Below are 22,922 nucleotides of genomic sequence, written 5' to 3'. Positions count from 1 at the left end.
TAAAGAGCATAACAACAACAAAAAAATATACCTCAGTAACTAGAAAATAAAAATTTTAAAAAGCAAAACAGTGTCTACTTTTTCATAATGTGGATAACTTTATTGCTTTTTTAAAGCCAACTGATAAACATTACAGAAGATACAATTTTAGTTCACTTTACCAAAAATTCTCAGAATGAACTTGAAAAGCAACAGATATCACAAGGTACCATATATACAAGTATGAAATCTAGGATAATGTACAAAGACAACGGAAATACAACTGGTGTGTAGGACGGATAACAGAATACTTCAGTTTAGAGAATACCTTACCTTATTATGGTAAAATACGGAATACGATTCTCTCAAAACAGTGGTTTGAGGACACTGTATCATGACAAAGTATGGGGTTAGTAATTTTCACTACCTTGTAGATATAGAATTTAAAGTTGTGATTTTGATAGAGATTTGAAAATTCCATCATCACCTTTCTTAAGAATTCTAGCATCATGTGTGTGTTTCCTACAGAAGTTCCTGCTTTCATGAGATAACTGTCAACACAAAAACTAGTTTAAAAGACTCTCAAGAGCAAGTGACAGAAGATAGAGGAGGTGAGTGGAGGGCTCTCCCTTTTGCCTTGTTTTGACTGTTCAAGATGATGAAGTGAGTTTGATACCACCAGTGCCTGTGGGTGACTCAGCATGGTGGGAAAGGAGACACGAGCCCCCGCCCCGCCCCCAGCCTTTCCCCCATCCATCCCCCTTCAGTGCCCTCTGACTCCCATGGTCCCAGGCCCCTCTCCTCCAGAAGGAAAATCGAGTTGTTAACACTTTGGTATGGATTACTTTGAATTCATCACACCCAAGATTATTGTGAATAGAATATTTCTTTTAGCATTGTTCATTTGGTCAATAAATTTGGAAAACTCAGCAGTGGCCACAGGATTGGAAAAGGTCAATTTTCACTCCAATCCCCAAAAAGGGCAATACCAAAGAATGTTCAAACTATCACACAACTGCACTCATTTCACATGCTAGCAAGGTAATGCTCAAAATCCTTCAAGTTAGGTTTCAACAATAGGTGAACTGAGAACTCCCAGATGTACAAGCTGGATTTAGAAATGGCAGAGGAACAGGAGATCAAACTGCCAACATCCACTGGATCAGAGAAGAAGCAAGAGATTCCAGAAAAACATCTATTTCTGCTTCACTGACTATGCTAAAGCCTTTAACTCTGTCAATCACAACAAACTATGGAAAATTCTTAAAGGGATGGGAATACCAGACCACCTTACCTGCCTCCTGAGAAACCTGTATGCAGGTCAAGAAGCAACAGTTAGAACCTGGATATAGAACAACAGATTGGTTCCAAATTGGGAAAGGATTTTACGTCAAGGCTATATACTGCCACCCTGCTTATTTAACTTATATGCAGAGTATATCATATAAAATGCTGGGCTTGATGAAGCACAAGCTGGAATCAAGAATGCCAGGAGAAATATAACTAAGATCATGGCATCCACTCCCATAACTTCATGGCAAATAGATGGGGAAACAATAGAAACAATGACAGACTTTATTTTCTCGGGCTCCAAAATCACTGTAGATGGTGACTGCAGCCATGAAATAAAAAGACACTTGCTCCTCCAAAGAAAAGCTATGACAATCCTAGACAGCATATTAAAAAGCAGAGGCATCACTTTGCTGACAAAGGTCCATAGTTAAAGCTATGGTGTTTCCAGTAGTCATCCACGGATGTGAGAGCTGGACTATGAAGATGCTGAGCATCAAAGAATTGATGCTTTTCAACTTTGGATTTGGAGAAGACTCTTGAAAGTCCCTCGGACTCAAAGGAGATCCAACCAGTCCATCATAAAGGAAATCAGTCCTGACTATTCATTGGAAGGACTGATGCTGAAGCTGAAGCTTCAATACTTTGGCACCTGATGCAAAAAGCCAATTCACTGGAAAAGACCCTGATGCTGGGAAAGATTGAGGTCAGGAGAAGAAGGAGGCAACAGAGGATGAGATGGTCGGATGGCATCAATGAATCAATGGACATGAGTTTGAGCAAACTGGGAGATAGTGAAGGACAGGGAAGCTTGGCACGCTGCAGTCCATGGGGTCTCAGAGTTGGACACAACTTAGCCACTAAACAAACAACATCACTCTCAGACATTTGAAAATGCTTTTCACAGTCTTACTTATCTATCCTGCCTGGCTGTGAAGACAATCTAGTATTCTAAGTTTAGTTACTTCAGCTCTTCTGAAATTCCTTCTTATCTATGACCTTTAGCTCCAGTCTCTTTCTGATTCAGGAGCTAGTACTGATTTGTTCCTTATCAGCAAGAAGAAAGACCCAGTCATTTCAAAGTATTTGTCTAAAGCAGTATTTCTTAAACTCAGGTCTATGAATCCTTAAAACAAGTTCTTTGGGTCTGAAAGTCCTCATCAAGAGTTTTTAGATTGTCTTTTCATTTTAACCTGATAACCTGGATGAGATTATCTAGATAATTCAAAGTATTACCTTACAACCAAGTACAGCCTTGGGACTTCAGTGCTCATGTATGCGTTTAAGCTTATGATTGTACTGGTACCAAGCAGTACTTCTTTAATTGTCAAGAGGTTAACAAGAAAAGAACAAAGGTTGACTTAATACATAAATGACATGTTCCTGTCAGTGAAGGCTGAATGACACTTTGGTACACTGTGTGCATGAAGGGTCTGTGGTAAATCCACACATAACTGGGTTCTCTACAGCCAGCGGGAGAGGAGGCACACCATACTCCACAGTACCATATTCATGGGGTAAGCAATGAGTGAGTGTTAGCAAAAATATGCCACCTGGCACATTAAAGTTGTTAATTTGAACATTACTGGTTTTAGAGCTGTATTTGCATTTTCTTTATAGATCTGTTTTAGTTTTATGGTTGTATAGAAGTTAATAAGGATTAAAGAGTTTCTTCTAAAAGAGCTTCATATAACATTATTTTAGGGTGAGCAGTATGATCTAATTGATTCATTTTGTATACACTGTGTTCTCTGTTAATACAAGTCTTGTGCTTTAAGAAGTACAAACTGTTTTGGTTAGCTCCTCTGTCCATGGGATTCTCCAGGCCAGAATACTGGAGTGGGTAGCCTTTCCCTTCTCCAGGGGATCTTTCCAACCCAGGGATCGAATCCAGGTCTCCCGCATTGCAGGTGGATTCTTTACCGTCCGAGCCACCAGGGAAGTCCAGTAAAATTAGTGAAATCAGCACAAACAGTCGTATCACTAGGTACACGCAATTAAGAGGATCAAACTGACTTGGGTTAGCTTCATAGGAAGAACATAAGCTGAAGACTCGTTTGAGGATGGCACGAGTCTTATTACATGGAAAAAAACCAGAGAAAGGATCTCTCTCTCTCTCTCACACACACACTCCAAAATTCTGTCATGGATATTGGCTTGAAAATGCAAAGCATAAATGGATTTTATACCTTCTTGACCATGTAGTAGTTCAGAAAACAAAGGAAGTGACATGAATCAAACATTCACTTTCTGTCAAATGCCACCTAAGCAGGTTGTGTACAGAATAGACCAAAAATTTTAAAAATGTGTTACAATTTGTTAAAGATAGTTTTTCTTTGTTTTTACTTTGTGCTTTGGTGTAAAGAGAGTTACTGATATGAAGTGTGTGTGTGTGTTAGCTACCTTGTGTTTTCCTTTAAAAAATAATTTTCTTTTACATTAAAACAGCTGTAAGGCCACCCAGCGACCTGATGCCCAGGCTCCTTTACCATTCTGCAGTGAGGGAGTTGAAAGGCCAAACCCAGCAGGGATGCAGCAGCCCCTTCAACTTTAAGCCTTGTACCCTCAATCATTCGCTTGTTTTCTTATATTTTACTTACAACTTTTTCAAAATGTCTGTGAAACAAGGCAGGGCACAAGGAATCAACATTATTCATTCTCAAGAGAAAACCACTACTCACCCATCGGCCAGTTGTCATACACGTGCTTTGCGATGTCAGAAGCAGAATCATTAGGAGAAAATAGGAACTCTTTCGTTTTCCCGCTCACCAAGATGAGGCGCAAGTTTATCTGAAAGAAGACAATGATTCTTTTAAAGTCTTAACATTTTTAAAGTAAAATAACAACTTTTCATTTCAATCACATTCTCAATTAGTAATAATGCCATTTTCTGTTTTTTATTTACTTAAATTCTGAAAAGATTCTTTTTAAAGGTCTAGAATTTGAGACATGATTTTCATTATTTAATGCGTGTGTATGTGTGTGTGTGTGTGTGCGGATATATTTACCATATAAATGAACAAAGGGAAACCAAAATTCATTATGCTTTTATAATGTTCATTGTAATTGTTCAGCAATTTTCCACTGAACAGCTAATACAAGTTGTTACCCTGCAGATCACATCACTAAATAGGAAAAAAAATTCAGTTGCTAATATGCTTCTTAGAAAAAAGGAAGAGAAAAAGTAAACTATATACAACTTTTTATCCTATAAAAATCATTCAAACCTAAACAAATTAACCAGAAACTGTAATTTTGAAGAACTTCATTAGAGTTAATTGGAAGAGTCAGTAACAGTAGTTCCTTTAATCCCAATGACATGATCATTCACTTTCATGGAGCTCTGTGTGACAAAGAACACAGATTCACCCTCAGTGGAACACCTAAGATGGACAGTAGAATTAACATTTTTGAGAGCCACTGGATTTACATTTCCAAGTCAATACAGATTTGCTTATACCATTCTTAATACAGTTTCCAAAATGTTCACTTTAAAATTTTTCTTTGTCCATAATTAACCATTTTTTTCAACCACAATATTCATTCATCTCCCTTATATATAGATGAGGTTTTCTATACCTATAAGGCCTGTTATATGAGAGGAAATAATATCTTCCTAAAAAAGAAGGGTACAGCCAGAGCCCAGTTTCTCTACACACAGAGCACAGAGACTGCCAATGCACCAGGTCACCCAAGCTCTCCTCCTCAGTTACTAACATCTTTTTATTATTATTAAAAAAAAACAAAACACAGTAAGTCTGTAAGATGACAAAGTCTACAACGAATAAACTGGAATCTACTGCAGCACCACCAAGATACCAGGTCACTCATTTACTATCTGCCACCACCATGGCCACTGCTATTCCCAGGACCTCAAAATCGCCACTTTGAAAATGTACTCATAATTATAAAATATCTCCTCAAGCAAAATGCTATATACACCTAACTCTGCATTCAACGGGATGTAACTGGATTTCACAGCAGATGGAGTAGAATCAGGTTCCATATTAGAAACTGTATTCTAACTGCTATGTACCCTATTATCTCAATTTGTAAAGTATTTCAAAAGATAAAAAAAATAAGTCTATATTTCAGGTGAAAAGCCCTTTCGATATGACCTGTGTGAATTTTTTGCTGCCTTTCCTAAATAAAATGAAATTATACCAAAGAACTTAATACAGGAAGAGGTCTGATGAAACAACACTGTTGGAAAGAAGTAATTTGATCCAGGAACCTTAAGTTCCATTAGAATAAAATTCAAGGAAGAATTTAAAATAATGATTCAGTTGTAAGAAAGCACCACCTTCTTTCTTTCCCACAACAAATAAGTAATGAGTGACTGCTAAAGCAAGGAGCCTACCGTCTACATAATACGGTGTGAGTTTCAGTTCTCACACATACATAACTATTCAACACTGTCTCTTTATGTGTGAATATGGGTAAATATCTATTTGCTGTGAACTTACAAGGAATCTTTTAATAGCTTCAAACTACTGCGGAAGGGCCCTTCAGCCATTAATGCCCAAGAAATTATGCCCTTCAAAATGGGTCAGCCACATGTCTGCTTCACTCAGAAAGAAATATAATTAAATCCAGGCTTCCTAAGAGGTATGCAAATGATAGGAACTTACTATTTCCTGGGATCAACTTTTAAGTTAAAAATTAATTTCTACTGAGCTTTTATTCAAGTTATAATATTTTAAAATAACGAAGAAAATAGAAGAGGACTTAACCATTATTTTCCGCAAAGGTTACACTGACACATACTTTAAATTTTCCCTAATATCCCTCAGCAAGAAAATGGAAAAATAAATGATAGTGCATCCTCATCATGGAAGCTTCCTACAATCGTTAAATGACGTGAGACACAGACCTATATGACTTGATGTGGAAAGACATCCACAATGTATTAAACAAAAACTAATACACACACCTCCACCTCATAAATACATAATGCTAAGTGCATTCATGCTGCCAAGTTCTTGGCTTTTCCTATTTTAAACCTGATACAATCACTGTCACTAAAAAGCTCTTTCACATTTCAAAATCAACAGTCTGACAAATTTATGTCTGTCAAGATGATCAGAATGTTGAAAACTTTTGGCCTGTAGATGTGTCTGACACAGTTAATTTTTGTTTTAAACGTTTACAGGTGGACATGAACTTTTCAGTTTGACACATATACTCTCAATTTACTCACACTGGTCTGCTTTATACACTTATACCTGGATGGCCACAGAAATTAAGTTTATAATTCTTGGTACAGTTTGAAAGTGGCTTAGAGCTACAAATTGAGAAACAAAAGAGTAAATCTTGAAGCAATCATCCAAACATCTAGCCATATAGGTTGGTCAGTAGTTAATTGTTCTTATAGCACAGTTAGGATTTCCTCAGCGGGTAAAGAGGGCAATGCAGGAGACAAAGGAGATGTAGGTTTGATCCCTGGGTCAGGAAGATCCTCTGCAGAAGAAAATGACAACCCACTCCAGTGTTTTTGCCTGAAAACTCCCATGGACAGAGGAACCTGGTGGGCTACAGTCCATGGGGTCGCAAAGAGTCGAATACCACTGAACAACTAAGCAAGCAAAGTATAGGTAGAATCTATCATGCTCATTCAGATTAAATGTCAATTACAGCTCCTCTCAATAAACGTATAGCAGTCCCTACAAATGTGAGCTAGTTTCTTTAGAAAGATTAAGTATTAATTATTTAAATACTTTTTAATGAAAGACCTTTTTTCTTCTTTGAAGCCAAGGTAAGTCAATTTATAAAATACCTTATTTTAAGAATAAGAATCTCTGCTTGTGAGGTACTGGTATTCTCAACACATCAACAGTGGGTTACAAACAACACTCTTATTTACAGCTTAAAATGTGATATACTCATATACATACTCATCTAAAAAGAAAACTGTTCATCAGGACTCTGAATGACTTGGTAGGAGATGGAGTTCTTATCACAGAATAATATACCCAAGGGATGGCACTTAGACCATCCAAATGAATGATATATACTTTATAATTACTTTGGAGGCAAAACAAATCAAAACAAGACTATCAGTGAAGCAGAACTACCATGATCATTTCCTGTAAAGCCAATGGAAACAAAAGAAGCTCTTTCATGCATGTAATTTCAAGTTTGTCTGTTTAAGATTTTCGGTCAAATTGATTGTGATTCCTATTTGTTGGATAATATCAATTTGGAGAAATCTTATCTACAGCTTAATTCACTCAACAATTTATTTTGAGTAGGTCAGAATGGGAAAAAAATTAAGAGGAAAGAAAGAGGGGTAATGGAAGATGGGATTAACTGGAACAGCCTTTGGAAATAAAACAGGAGATTATGGAGATGGGCCATGCCCTCTGAAAGAAATATGACTGTTTTTCACAAAGATATCAATGCACTGATCAAAAGGGGAACTCTTGACTTCTCCGAGAGTCTCTGAGGAGCAGCGTGAGTTCCAGGGCACAGAGGGGAGGCCTCTGCCTGCGCCTTGGTGGGGCTCATTCCTGCCTGTTTTTGCTAAAGGACAGGTAAGTGGCCAGTGGGAAAGAGGTTAGACTTTCTTTGCAAATCACTTTTTTAAAGTTCTCAATTCATCTCAAGGGGATTATATAGAGTTAAAAAAAATAAGTCAATTCAAAAGATGACGTGGTATATATGATTCCATTTATACAATATTTTTGAAATTACTAAGTAAGAGATGGAGAGAAGTGGTGGCCGGGTTCTAGGAAGAGGGGAAGAGAGAGCACGGCTGTGTCTATAAAGGGACATATAGGGATCCTCGGGGTGGAACTGAAATGCGTGCTGCTGGGTAAGCGGCCTGTGACTGCACAGAACTACATCGGCACAGACACTAATGAGGGCATGCGAACTGGAGAGCTCCGAATAAAGCCTGTGGGTTTCATCAGTGTCCACTCCCTGAGGCTACCGAACTACTTACAAGATGCTAGCTATCATTAGGGAAAACTAGGTGAAGGCTGTATGGGATTTCCCTGTATTATTTCTTACTATCCCATGTAAATCCATAATTACCTCAAAAAGATTATTTTAAAAAGAGCTTGACTTCCTAAAAATGTATATGGTGGTATATGTTTGTCTTTACTTATCTTTCTTATTTTTATCTGAAGGTGAACAGTGCTTTTTAAAAAATAATTCTGTATCAAAATAGCTACTTCATCTAGAGTAAAAATACAAACTACCAGTGACTTAAGATATGAGGCTGAAAAGAGATAAGTGTATTTTTTTTTCTAGACCTATGGACTTAAATGGCATGTTTTGAATTTCTGTTAACTGTATGTTAAAGAAAAATGGAACGAAGGAGGAATATGTTCATGTTTCTACACAGGACTGATTAAAAACAAATTATTCAAATAACTGCGGTGCTTAGATATGATAATTACATAAACTTTCTTTTAGTTGTTCATTTATTCAGACATTTTCTGAAACTGATACAGTGCTTGGTGCCTGATTACAAAATATTTAACATGAAACTTGTGGAGATTTCATACCCTGGAAGCTAGGAGACATACAAACAACTGATTGTGGAGGAGGGGGTGGCTACAAAGTGCTCAACAAGTATTTGCTAAATGAATATAAAAGAGAAAAGAAAGCAGAACCTGTGAGCTGGAGATTCCAGGGTAGGGTGTGTAATGTACAGTGGCCAGAAGTAAAACCGCGACTACCCACACACCTAGTTGGTACTCAGTCTAGCGGACTCTGATGCTACCACCCACCTCTCAGAGTCCTGGGAATGAAAGGAGAGATGTTAGCAAGCGGGAGGCTGAGAGCTGAACCTAGGGCACCACCAGCAATACCCGCTGGGTGCCGCCCTGCTCAAGTGGCCCGTGGCCCAGGCAAACTCCTCAGCAAGGTCTCCATGATTATCCTCTGTCACCCCAACCCCTCTTGCCCCACCATGCCCCAGTCGCATGGACCTTCTTTCAGGGCCTCAAGCTGCCAAGCTCTCTGCCTCAAGGCCTGTATCCAGGTTGTTCCTCCTGGCTGAAATGCTCACTGCCCCACTCCAATCCACACACACTCTGGGCTCACATGCTTGAGAGGGGATGGCATAAAAAAATTATCCTGCACCTAGTCACCCTGGTGAAGTGATAAAACTACATTTTCAACAAAGAGCAGGGAAGAATTTCAAAATATAACTGAAGAAGCCAAGAAAGCATTCCTACTTTTTTATTGGAATGAAGGAGTACTCCTATTTGTGAAGAAGTTGTAAGGGATTCATGAAAACAGATTCTACCTTCTAAGAAAATACACCTGGATTTTTGTCTCTGAATTTACTTGTATTATGTACTCATAAACTAAGGTACACTGAGATTTGCTAAATGGGTTAAACCTATGGGATCTTTACCTTCTTTTTAACACTTAAAATGATGAAAATGATGTAGATTCCAATGTACATGAACTATTAAATCTGTAGCAGTAAAAACTCAATAAGAAAGAAAGTAAAGTCGCTCAGTCGTGCCCAACTCTTTGCGACCCCATGGATAGTAGCCTGCACCAAGCTCCTCCGTCCATGGGATTTTCAAGGCAAGAGTACTGGAGTGGGTTGCCATTTCCTTCTCCAGGGAATGTTCCCAACCCATGGATCAAACCCAGGTCTCTCACATTGTAGACAGACGCTTTACTGTCTGAGCCACCAACATCTACTCTGAAAAATAGGTAAAGGAGAGGTCAAAGAGTCCTCTAGCTTAAGTTCCCAAGTAAAATTATCAGGGAACACAAGCCCTGCAACAGACCACAGTGATAAAAGAAAAACAGTTGCCCTGAACAGGGAAAAAAAGAACAAGGCATTTTAAAAATCATCCTATTCTTTACAATATGTTTGTCAGTCAATTGATTATTCAAAAGTGATAGCCAGCTCTCCTGTCCAAGAAGAACTCATTCTGGGCAGCCGTGAAGACAACGATTGTCCCCGGCCGCCTGGATCCGCAAGCTTATTCAGCTCGCAGACGGCTTGCGTCGACCTGTGACTAGGGATCCCATCACTCAGTGGTGCCCCAGAGAGCCATGACCTCATGTGCTCCTGACAGTGAGGTTCTCATTTATAACTGGACGTCTCTGGAACACTCGTGAATTCTTACTTGAACATAATTGCTTTATTACTTATTATTTATTAAATTTTAAAGTCACAATAAATGGTTTTACTTAGGATTCGTGTGGCAAATTACTTTGCTGCAAAACTCCACAAAATGAGCAGAAAATGGAAAAGGCAAACATGATAAATGCATCTACATCAGTACATAATGTTCAGTACAACTGCCAGTAAAACAGCACAGAAGTCTGCATCTATGCAGGACATGCCACCTGAGCTAAGAATGTCTATCGTTTTTTAACATAATCACGGAGTGCTCCTCATTAGGCGTGACTGCATCAAGGCTATTCATTTAGAAAAACACAAGACGTGTGTTACTGAAGTTGTTACTGAATATAAATCCAGCATCATCAAAACATTTAGCATTACAATACAGAAAGCAAATGCAATAGCAGCAGATGGCTTCAATTAGATTGTAAACTCAACGGCAGAAATCACAAAGCCTTGGATTGCAGGAGACCCTGGTTCAATTCCTGGGTCAGAAGATCCTCTGGAGAAGGGACAGGCTACCCACTCTAGTGTTCTTGGGCTTCCCTTGTGGCTCAGCTGGTAAAGAATCCGCCTGCAATGCAGGAGACCTGGGTTCGATTCCTGGGTTGGGAAGACCCCTGGAGAAGGGAAAGGCTACCCACTTCAATATTCTGGCCTGGAGAATTCCATGGACCGTATAGTCCATGAGGTTGCAAAGAGCTGGATACAACTGAGCGACTTTTACTTTTCTTTCTTTGGATTCCTTCTATGTCTTTACTTCCTTCTACTTCCTCCCACCATCAGCCAGTTTGTTTGTTTTTTGTTGTGTGTTTTTTTTTACAGATTAGGTATCTGTGGCAGCATTACGTATTACACATCCTAATGAAGGCATGCTACAAGTACTGAACCAAATAATCATGCTCCCTAAAGTGCGTCAATAAAATCATCAGGGGGCCATTAGAGAGGAAGAGAAAGAGACCATGATCAGGACGTTGTCTCTAAGAAGCCATAGCAACACTGAAGAGGTAACCTGACAGTCCAAGTGCTTACTAACAATCCTTATTTCAAAGTTTCAAAGCCCTCTGAATGTCTACAATCGCTCTACACACTTTTCAGTCTTTAAACTGCTATTATTTTGGTAATTTCAATCTGAATAAGGTGACCTGAGCATATACAATTAGAAAATATGTGAAAACAACAACTTCTGAGCAGTCTTGCTATGCTGCAGCACAGCTATTGCACAACACACCTGTGTATATGAATTACTTCTCAGATGAGAATTTAGCAAAGAATTCACAACTCTGTAAGACTCAAACTACTCATCAAACTACCATTCTGGTCATTTTTGTCGTGCTTGATGTTACTGATGGTGGTGACAACAAAAAGATTTACTGACTACTTAGCATGTGTCAGAAACTGTGCTAACTACTATTGTATAAAGCAGATAGTATCTTTATTTTCCAGATGAGCACACTGAGGCTTAACTGAGGTTAAGCATCTTGCCAGAGTTAAGATTACTGCACAGCCGGAGGCTGGTTATCAGCCTGACCGCTCACTGCTCATCCCGGACACCGTGCCAGCACGTCACTGTTCTGGGAGCTAGGTTTGTTACTTGTAACACAACTACTACCGACATGTTTCATACTGCAGAGTTCACAAAATTTATATAAAGTCTCTGGATACTCACACCACCCTCATTTTCTCACCTACCCAAGGTCACGTGCCTGGTGGCTAGACAAGGGCTTACATCCAGAGAATACCCTAACTACTCAGAATCTACTTTAAAGCTCAAATGAGACAGTATGTGAAAGTATTCTGTAAACTCTGAAACTTTCTGCAAAAACATAAAATAGCATATTATTATCCATGTTCCCTGATTAGGGAGGAAATGATTGTATTCAATGATCTCTAGAGTTCCATTTAGATGTAAAACTGCAAGTTAGAGTTTTTAAGTTTTCCTTTGCCATTAGAAGCTAATTTTAAAAAACAGATTCCCACCAGAGGACTATTAACATTTTTTACACAGTATGATGACGCTCTACAAAATTTTTCTTTTTCTCAAAATAATGTTAAGAATCTCTCCATGATATTAACCACGCATTCAGCCGAAAAAAAAAAAAAAATAGTACCTACTATGCACAAACTGGGTATGAAAAGAAGCAAACGGACAAAAGATCACCTGAGAGAAAGTGCCATGAAACAACCAAGACTCTGGAACAGGGAGCTTCAGGGGGGCTTCACTGAAGGCCTAGCTGAGGACCTAAAACAGGAGCTGGAGATGCCAAGAGTGGGCAGCACGACACTCCAGGCAGTGGCCCAGCGCGTATGAGGACTTCAAGGAACAAGGAAGAACCTGACAAGTGCAGGGAACTGCACTAGCGACCGAGGAAGGGTGGCACAGATGAGGCTGAGGAGCTCGCAGGGGCTGGATCCGCTCACACAGCCTGGGAGGCGTCTGAGTGTTCACCGCGAACTGTGAGACATTTAAAAGTTTTAAACAGCGAGGCTCACAATTCAAATTCCACTGAAGAGCCCTTTGACTGCTGTACGGAAAAAGCGGCTGATGAGATAAGATGAGAGCCCAGTTGAACACCAAAGAAAAGTTAACACTTTCAAAGCAAATCAAGAGCTGGCAAAGGAAACTGAGAGGGGGGAGCTAAGAAGACAAACGAAAAAGCTGTGCATGTGGGGCCACGCAAGCCAGGAGAACAAAGTGTAAAGGGAAGACCAGGTGAGCTCCTATTTTAAGTTCTGCTGAGAGGCCAAGTACAATGAAGACAGAAAAGCATTTTCTGGATTTATATCCTAGAGATCACTAATGACCTAGAACAGTTCCGGGGCATGCAGCCCATTCTGTGCACAACCTTTGTAAATATTTAATGACTACTTAATTTCCCACTAAGTGAAAATACAGCCATTTTTTCCTATAAAAGAGTTTCCTACATAGGAATTATTTTTTAATTCAATTAAAGAACATGATTTACCTTATTTGAACTAACATTGCTTATAATACAAACTAGGAGGGAGAACTCTCAACACAGGAAAGGAGCTGCAGAAAGGACACACAGGGACACAGGGCCCCTCTGTCTCAAAGGCTGGTTCCTGCGCTGGTGCTGCGTGTGCCCTCACCACTAAGACTGATGAGTTGCCAGCCTCCACAATCAGGGCCTGTCGGGCCACTCAAAATGCCAGCACCATGCATGCCTGGGCCCTTGACAACTCCAGTCAGTGGGACAGAGGTTACAGTACCTGGGAAGGAAGGCCCTTCTCAAATAAATCACTGCTCAGGAAAAGCCTTTTGCCTTTCCATCTTTTCACCACCTGGAACATAAGGTGATGTCCGGAGTTACCTTTAGACCACCAGATAGAAATCCACAGGCTACAGAGAGAAGAGCAGAGAGACAGGAGGAGCCTGGTCCCTTGAGAGCAGCCTCAGGCCACTGCACTAACCCTACAGGGTCACCATCCAGATTTCTTGCTGCAGGAAGCATGTAAACCCCTCACTTTTTTTTATGCCACTAAGTACAATTCTGCAGTGACGTAACAGTTAAACACAATGCTAACAGATTCATACAATGTTCATTTCTTTCCTTCCTCATAAAGAGTGTAAGAAGCAACCTTTAACACAAGAGGACATGAGAACTATAGCAAACTTCATTGCACTAGGAGTGGCCACGTATCTAGTTCCGACCAATGAGGTACACGGAAGACTGTCGCAGGTGGCCCAATGGTAAAGAATCCACCCACCAATGCAGCCAATTCAAGTTTAAGCCCTAGGTTGGGAAGATTCCCTGGAGATGGAAATGTCAACCCACTCCAGTACTCTTGCCTGGGAAACCCCATGGTCAGAGAAGCCTGGTGGGCTACAGCCCCTGGAGTTGCAAAGAGTCAGACATGACTGAGTGACTAATTCTTTCTTGCTTTAGAAAAATTATGAATTAAAACACCCAAAACCTGGGAAATGTTTTGCCTAATTCTTTATACAAAATTGACCCTGCTTTTTGAAAACTGACCCTTACGAAACTGTATTTGTTTCAATATGGAAATGGTATAAAAATTAGTCTATCCTTCCATTAATTAATGTTGAGCAAATAAATATTTGTAAAATACTACTATTAGTTCCCAAGCTACATGAACTGACCCAACCCAGGGCAAAACTAAACAGCAACTGAAATGTCAATCCAGGGTAACCCAGCACTACAGCAGAAACCCTGTGCCATCCATCACACAGAGCCAACAAGCACCAACATAGACTTACAGGCCCGAGCACAGCAGCCTAGAAGGAGGCTCTATCCTACACTGAGAGGTCAGGGGAGTTCATCTGGTGGAGAGTGGATAGGGGAAGCACCTCTTAAATACACCTGCTTCAAACTTCGGAGATCCTCTCATTTGGACACTACAGAGCCATAAATGCACATACTTTGAGAAATCATCATGAATTGCCAATCTGCCATGGATCAAAGGAATCAAGGATATTAACGTTAAAATTATTTTACCAAGTTAGAAATTTCCTGAATAAATTTGGGAGGCCCAGAAACCAAGGAATATATTTAACCCACTGCAATAAAAACATCTTCATTTTATTCTCAGTTTTCTGAATACTATTTAATTCCCAAATATGTACTACCTTCTCAACTCAGAACACCAAAACAAAAATTCAGACGACATTACTGGCATTTTGTGGAAAATCTCAGGAAGTTGTGCTTCCTGAATTGCACAGAGATCTAAGTTTACTAGGTGAGTTCCATACCAGGGCAAACAACTGGCTTTATCATTCACAAGCTGATTAAATAATTCTAATCCACAGAGAGAAGCACTCAGCGGAAGATGTCTGAAAAACTCGCTTAAGGCAATAGGGGAAATCCATATAGTCCTTCTTAACTTTATTTTCTGGGACCAACTCGTGAACAGTTGCGTGATCCATGTATGTCTAAGGGAGATAAGCTTATCGTCTTTCAATATACATCAAGTAACCAGTCTCTGCAGGGCGCCATTATAAATATCCTTTATCAAACAACGATGCCTTTAGGATCTATTAGGTAGATGCTCAGCGACATTTCCCCCCAAACTTTCAGGATGCTTGTTAGGAATTCTGCCACTTTTTAGGATTTTTTTTAAGCCAGCAGACTCTCTGAATTAGAAGACATAATCTAGAGTTCCCTGGTGGCCTAGTGGTTAGAATTCTAGGCTTTCACTGTCATGGCTGTGGGTTCAATCGCTGGTTGGGGAACTGAGATCCCACAAGCCACGTGATGCAGCCAAAAGAATTTAAAAAATAAAGAAAAAAATCGATTAAGTAAAACACTAGGAATGAAAGCATTTTGTTAACTTTATGAAAAGCACTCCATAAGTATACTGCAATTTTATCAGTATTATTTATGTCAATGTTAGTTATTATGTTACTATGTATAGAGTTCCTTCTTTCCCTCAGTTAAAGCACTGAAGGTATTGAAGAAATTATGAAATACAATCACGGAATTTAGGGAATTTACTTTTAGAACCAACTAACAGTAAAGAGATTTTATCACGAAGTTGCTTGTGGTGGCTATCCAGAGAGCTTCTCTCTTGCTATAGGCTGAGATAATCAGTTTTAAACTGTGTCTAAAATAAGAGCAACTATGCTATCAAAGCTGACCTCTGGAAATCTTATAACCAAACTCAATTTGGTTATAAAATTTGCTGTTTGGAGGCCTTCATTGTATTTTCTTGGTCTTAGCTAAACTCTACACAGCAGAGATAGAGACAGCGGTCTATTGCTGTATAGACCGCTATACAGACAGGTAAATTAGGGGTTATCTATCCCATGCTGTGTTATATCCTGATTCGAGATACAGAACACAAACTGTATTAGGGGCATGTAATCCTCAAGAGCAAGGCAATACCATGGCAATGCTGCTATGTTATGTCCTCTTTATCCCTGAACATTTTGTTCTGCTGCTGCTGCTAAGTCGCGTCAGTCGTGTCCGACTCTGTGCGACCCCATAGACGGCAGCCCACCAGGCTCTGCCGTCCCTGGGATTCTCCAGGCAAGAACACTGGAGTGGGTTGCCATTTCCTTCTCCATTGCGTGAAAGTGAAAAGTGAAAGTGAAGTCGCTCAGTCGCGACCGACTCGTGGCGACCCCATGGACTGTAGCCCACCAGGCTCCTCCATCCATGGGATTTTCTAGGCAAGAGTACTGGAGTGGCTTGCCATTGCCTTCTCCACATTTCGTTCTGAGGACTGTTCAATTCCTAGCTACAGTGCAAAATGCTAAACCACTTCAATTTTTAAAATCAGACGTAGAAGGTGGATATACAAATTTGTCTGTTTTATTCTTTCTAGAATAAAAGAACAAAAGCATTTTCTAGTTTAGAGTTTGAATGTCAATGTGGGGAAAGGCTACTACTAAACAGCTCAGTATACTATAATGTTAAGAATAAAAGTATAAATTACAATAAATAAATTTCAGTTCCTCTGTTTTATTCTATCTCCTGTTTGACAGATTTGTAGAGGCAGCAGAACCTCTGAATTTTTAAAAATCTGATTTAAGTAATTCAGGCTTGCTTTTGCGATTTACGTTTCAGTCCCCTACCCACCCTTGGGGGTGGGGGTATGTGTTGAGAAGGACAGTTTCAGTAATGGTAATAAGAGACTGGGTCTCTCAGGGGAGGAACAGGGAAAGGGCCATAAACGAAATTGTTTAAATGTATTAGAAAGGACAGGGTTTCCAGAGGCTTTTGATATTTTAATGTAAACCTATGATCCAACTCTACAAGCAGAAAGTAATCATAGGAGAAAAAACATCTCCAAACCAACAGAAGATTATCAGGTTTGTTAAAAGGGATATTCAAGTGCAAATCCACAGGTACGGATAAACTTGCACACGGGGCCAATCCCTACTCAGATCTAGAACTAGGTGAGGGTTTTGAGACAAGAGCAGGTAGCTGGGTGAATGGCAACCAAATGCCTTCTCTGTAAGCCAGGGATGCCAGTGAAACTTGGATTCAGAGTTTTAAAACTTCTGCTTTTATTCAGTTCAAGGATTATAGAAAAATAACTTCTAGTGTGAACTGTTTGCAAATGTTTATTTTTAGCTCTCCATTCACCCTTAACTGCATAAAGGATCGAAAAACAAAAGGCGGCAACAGCAGCAAAACAAAACTAAAAAATAAGAAAACAGCCATACTTTACCTCCAGCTCAGATACCCTCACAAACTTCCTAATTCATAATTAAGTCTAAATTTAGACAAAGGAAAAAAGATTCTATCCTATACATCCTCTTCAGTCAGGAAGAGAAAGTTAATAGTATCTGAGAACCACAGGAATTCAGAGACACTTAACATCAATTATTTAAATAACTACTAACCTATCACAGAGCAAAGGAAAAAAGAGAACAAACTGCTTAGTTCAATGACCAGAGGTACAAGCACAATTTTCTTCCTTTTCCTTGCAATAAAAAAGGAAGATAGCAACCTAATGATTTCCCACATTAACACCAATCAATCAACTGAAATATATTTCTCTGTCCAAGAACTATTTTTACATCTTTAGGCAATTTTCTTAGATTTCAAAGATTGTTATTTATTGAAAACATTCTTAAGTCACATAATCTGTATAAGTGCAATTATGCTCAAAATCTGTGGTCAATGTTTAAGTTTGTATATTCTGACAGCAAAGTCAGAACATTTTCTACTTCTTCTTAGAGGTAAGAGAAAAGCTGAGAATGCTAAGAATATTGCCACAGCAGGATTAGAAAAGAAGGTTACTATACTATGACTTCTTCAGGTCTCAACGTTCATAAGACAAAAAAAAAACACTTTAATGTTAAACAGCCTTTGAAACGTTAAATTTTTCAGCACCTTCAGTTCAAAACTAAAAGTGGCATAAATACTTGTCTTTATATGCTCTGTATCTGTAAGGCTGATAATGTTAGGTAATTATCACTAATTTTGAAGCTGTAATGATTATTGTGGTTTAAAATATCATTCTCATGTATATTTCATTCACACATACCAAATGTCATATGTAATATGATGTTTCAAAATCATTCAGGAAGAGCAAGTAAACACGACTGACCATGAGTTAATAATTGTTGAAACTGCAATGTGGATACATGGGGATTTATTATACTTATCTCTCCATTTTTGTCTGCAATTTTTCATAAAACTTAAAATAAGTATTTACAAAACCCCACCTAAGGGACTCTTAATGTTGTAATCTAAAGAAGTTGAGTCAAACTGTAAAGCTGGTCATTTAACTTTGGGACAGAAAATGAGAAACTATCATAGCATAAGATGGAAGAGAAAGGCCAAGTAAGGTGTTTTGTTGCATCTATATCAGAAATCTTGGAATAACAGTTATAGACTTAACAAGAAATGCAGCCACCAGGGAATAAAATATTCCACCAAATCCGTGAACTAAGAAGGATGTTATAACAGTACTTTTACAAATCTGGAAGAAGTTAACCTACCTGTTCAGATAGTTAGAATACTTAATAAAGCAGCTATATACTTTGTCCAATCCATCCCAGATAATCAGTTTATTTATAATAATGAATTAATTAAACTACTAGGGCATTGCAAATTATATCAATTTCTTTCTTCTGAGCAGTTTTTCAAAGTAAAACAAAATGCACTCTTCTTTCCATCAGAAAGATAACTGTAGTGTTTTAAAGTGAAAGTCGTTTAGTCATGTCCAACTCTCTGGGACCCCATGGACTGTAGCCTGCCAGGCTCCTCTGTCCACGGAATTCTCCAGGTCAGAAGACTGGAGTGGGTAGCTGTTCCCTTCTCCAGGGGATCTTCCCAACCCAGGGATCAAACCCAGATCTCCCGAGTTGCAGGCGGATTCTTTACTGTCTGAGCTACCAGGCAAGCCCAAGAACACTGGAGTGAGTAGCCTATCTCTTCTGCAGTGGATCTTCCCGATCCAGAAATTGAACTGGGGTCTCCTGCCTTGCAGGTGGATTCTTTACCAGCTGAGCTATCAGGGAAGCCCTTTCGCTAAAAAGACACCATTAAAAAAAGAGAGAGAGAGGAAAGTTAGAAAAAAATCTGATTAGCAATTTGGAGAGAAACAATCTAGAAAGAATCCAAGGACCACCCTCTCACAAACAATTAATGAACAACACTCACTAATGTTAAAGGTTGACTAAAAGAACGCAGATCTCCATCACAGGGAATAAATCAAGGGTAATAATCCCTTTTCCCCTCCCGTTTTTCTACAGACAACTGTGAGGATAAAATGTCAACCACTTAGAAATGTGGAAGATTCTACAAAGCTTAACAGAATGATTTATGTTGTTTGCATACGTCGAACAATGCCTCCTAACTTACGGTACCCCCAACACTCAGCATTTTCTTTTCTGGAAAGAAGCTTCTCTAATGAAAATAGTTGAGTGGTATGTTAGTGACCCTGCAGAAAAGATGTACTGGAGATAGGCAGAACCTCACTGAGAGGTCCTCAGACTTTTTATAGTAAGAGAGAATGAATTCTAGGTTTAGACTACTCCCAGATTCCTTGCAGTCTTAAGAGTTTATTTTACATTCATGGTTCCTATATCTGAAATGGTATTAGAAATTTAAAAAGATTAAATTCAAGTTGTTTTTTCCTTGAGTTATCTTCCACTCTTCATTCTTTCAATCTAAAGAATCAGATACAGACACTGTCCAAATCAACATGCTAGGTTACAACCATGATATAAACAATAAACTCAACTGCATAATAAGGACATTAAAGATTACCCCTTTACCTGGCTTGCTATTATTTGTTAAATAAATGCTACCTTTTTTGTGTGTACACAAAATGAACTGGCTCATTTCTAATACACACAATAGTACTGAAGAATACAGTCTACCTCCCCAGAATTCCCTGATAGCTCAGTAAAGAATCTGCCTGCAATGCAGGAGACCCTGGTTCGATTTCTGGGTCGGGAAGATCCGCTGGAGAAGGGACAGGCTACCCGCTCCGGTATTCTTAGGCTTCCCTTGTGGTTTAGCTGGTAAAGAATCTGCCTGCAATGCGGGAGACCTGGGTTTGATCCCTGAGTTGGGAAGATCCCCTGGAGAAGGGAAAGGCTACCCACTCCAGTATTCTGACCTGGAGAATTCCATGGACTGTATAGTACATGGGGTTGCAGAGTTGGACACGACTGAGCGACTCTCACTTTTTCCAGAATTCCAGATGTTACAATCATAGCATAGGCTCTGAAAACAGAATACCTAGATCTGAATCCTGGTTCCATCAGTCACCAAGATATTGCTTTATTTCTCATGTTTCAGTCTCCTTATTTGTAAAATGGGGATAGTAATAACTCCTAGCTCACAGCATTGTAGGGGAATTCTACTGAATGAATGTGTGTGGAGCACGTGGGACAGGGCCCGCTTGGACACTGAATACTAGGATAAACAGTATTTACATAGAAAACAACAGAAACGACCCAAGAAGGCTAATCAACCTAGGCTCCAAAAGGACTGTGTTAATGAGACTGAAATCTAAGCAAAGTTCCAATACATCTGATGTTACTTTTGATTTTTTAAAAAACCTATTATTTGTAGTATCTGATTTATTACACTCAGTTCATCAGAGAAAAATAAAATACCTCCGAGGTATAAAACTGCAACACAAATTAGGACTGAACTTGTGTTTATTATTTATAACTATACTATGCCATTTCACAGCAGTCATGGTTCTTGGGTAAACTAAACAAACTGCTTAGGAAGCTATTCTGCCAAAGTGGTAGGGCTAATTTTGCTGTTTAGTTGCTCAGTCATGTCTGACTCTTTGCGACCCCATTGACTATAGCCTGACTATAGCATGGACAGGTCCCTCTATCCATGGGATTTCCCAGGAGAGAATACTGGAGTGGGTTGACAATTCCTTCTCCAAGGTCTAACTTTAAAACTCTTAAAGTAAGAGATGGTGTTATTATTGTTTTGCAGATATTAAATTTTACTTTGAACTGGGAGATTCAATCCTTTCCAAAAGGATCATGCTAATTTCTTTGGTTGGATTTTCTACCATTTTCTATTGTGTATCTTTTATTCATTGAATATGCATTCCACAGATAGCGAAGTTTAGTATGCCAGTAAACTTTTAGTTGCTCTGTATTTCTCTACTACAAGGCCATAATAAAAACTATGACTTTCTTCAAACTTACTTTCAGTTTATATTAGTATTGTGTACTGATTTTGTAAAGAAATACATGTTATGAATTTACTGTACATAAATCCCCAAAATAGAATCATTAACAGTGGCTCTCAAGGAATTTAAATGAAATTCAGAATGTTTCATAAATAGTTGCCAGGTGATTGCAACTGGTCCTCTACAGTCTTATTAAATTACTTAAATTAGAAGATCTAGAAATCTAATCTCATTTAGGACTGCTGAGAAATAGTGTTGATGTTCTTAATTTTGATATAATTAGTACCATCACTGGAATACATTACCTTGGTGGAATACATGTGGCAGACAAAATAGCTTATAAACTAGCAGAGCCCGAACTCAGTAAGTCAATAATCTTAGACAAATGTGAATTCTGAAGACCAAAAAAAAAAAAAAGTATACATTTTGTAAAGTACAGTTATTTGTACTTGAAAATTTGTAAAGTACAGTTAGAGACTCATTTTTATTTATTTTTGACAGATGACTGGAAAGTAAATAAAATTTAAAGTATAAGGTTCTTTAAAAAATCATAAACATATATACATATATATGTGTTATTATCTTTATGTATATATTTCCAAACCTAGAAACAGGATAAAGCAAAGTACTAGTTGGAGAAGGGAAAAGCTTAAAAAAACAACAACAACAACAGATGAGAGCTTTTTTAAGAGCAGAAAGATATTAAGCATTCCTACAAATCTCAAATATTATTCAATAAACTCAAATGCCTCCTCCTTTGATTCTACTGAAATAAAATATTCTGATTTAAGTGAATTTTTGTTTTGCTTTCACTGTAGGGGAATTACTGAACTAAAATTAGCAAAGTGTTTCTAGTCATTGGTGCTCCATATTAGACTCCACAGAATCCCCAAAGATGACGACTGCATTTTAAAAAGCAAAAAATACACTCTAGTGTTCCCAGCAGCACTATTCACAATAGCCAAGACACGGAAATGACCTGCAAGTCTATCACCAGAGGAATGGATAAAGACGATGTGGTGTATGTGTATGTGTGCAGGGAATTCACAGTAGACTGTGATGGCCACTTGAGCTATTCCAGGAAGACTTCAGTATACAGCTAGTGGTGCTACTTGAGATTTCAGATATCACTTGCGAAAATAAAAATATAATAATAAGCTTACATCTGCACTCTGCAGTATAAACAACCTAAGAATGAGCCCATCTCCACTTCAGAATGAAGATATTTAGGGAGAATGTTTTCCCAGTTTTCTGTTTTCATTGGCAGTCTGTCCTAAATCCCACAGGAGTGAGGCAGGCAGGGCTCTGGGAAGTCTGAGAGCACTCTGCCTGCTTCCTTGGCCAGCTGGGAGTCTGACAGAACCACGGAGAGGCTAGATGTCTCAGTCTCTTAGTAAACCTGTCTTTCTCTGGGTGTAAAGAGTTAAACGCGAAACACCTCTTAGTT

The 22,922-nt window shown here is 38.8% G+C and overlaps 1 protein-coding gene across 1 annotated transcript in view; it reads right to left on the bottom strand.

The window, feature by feature from the left end:
- Nucleotides 1–22,922, bottom strand: part of UBL3 (ubiquitin like 3) — a 48,765-nt gene that overhangs the window by 8,274 nt on the left and 17,569 nt on the right. Inside the window, exon 2 of the mRNA XM_005902167.3 lies at nucleotides 3,951–4,059. Within this exon, the coding sequence (XP_005902229.1) occupies nucleotides 3,951–4,059 (109 nt within the window). The remainder of the gene's footprint in view (nucleotides 1–3,950; nucleotides 4,060–22,922) is intronic.

The sequence above is a fragment of the Bos mutus genome, chromosome 12 (assembly GCF_027580195.1).
Source record: "Bos mutus isolate GX-2022 chromosome 12, NWIPB_WYAK_1.1, whole genome shotgun sequence".
In the NCBI taxonomy this organism is placed as follows: domain Eukaryota; kingdom Metazoa; phylum Chordata; class Mammalia; order Artiodactyla; family Bovidae; genus Bos; species Bos mutus.
This window is presented reverse-complemented; position numbering and strand designations above follow the sequence as displayed.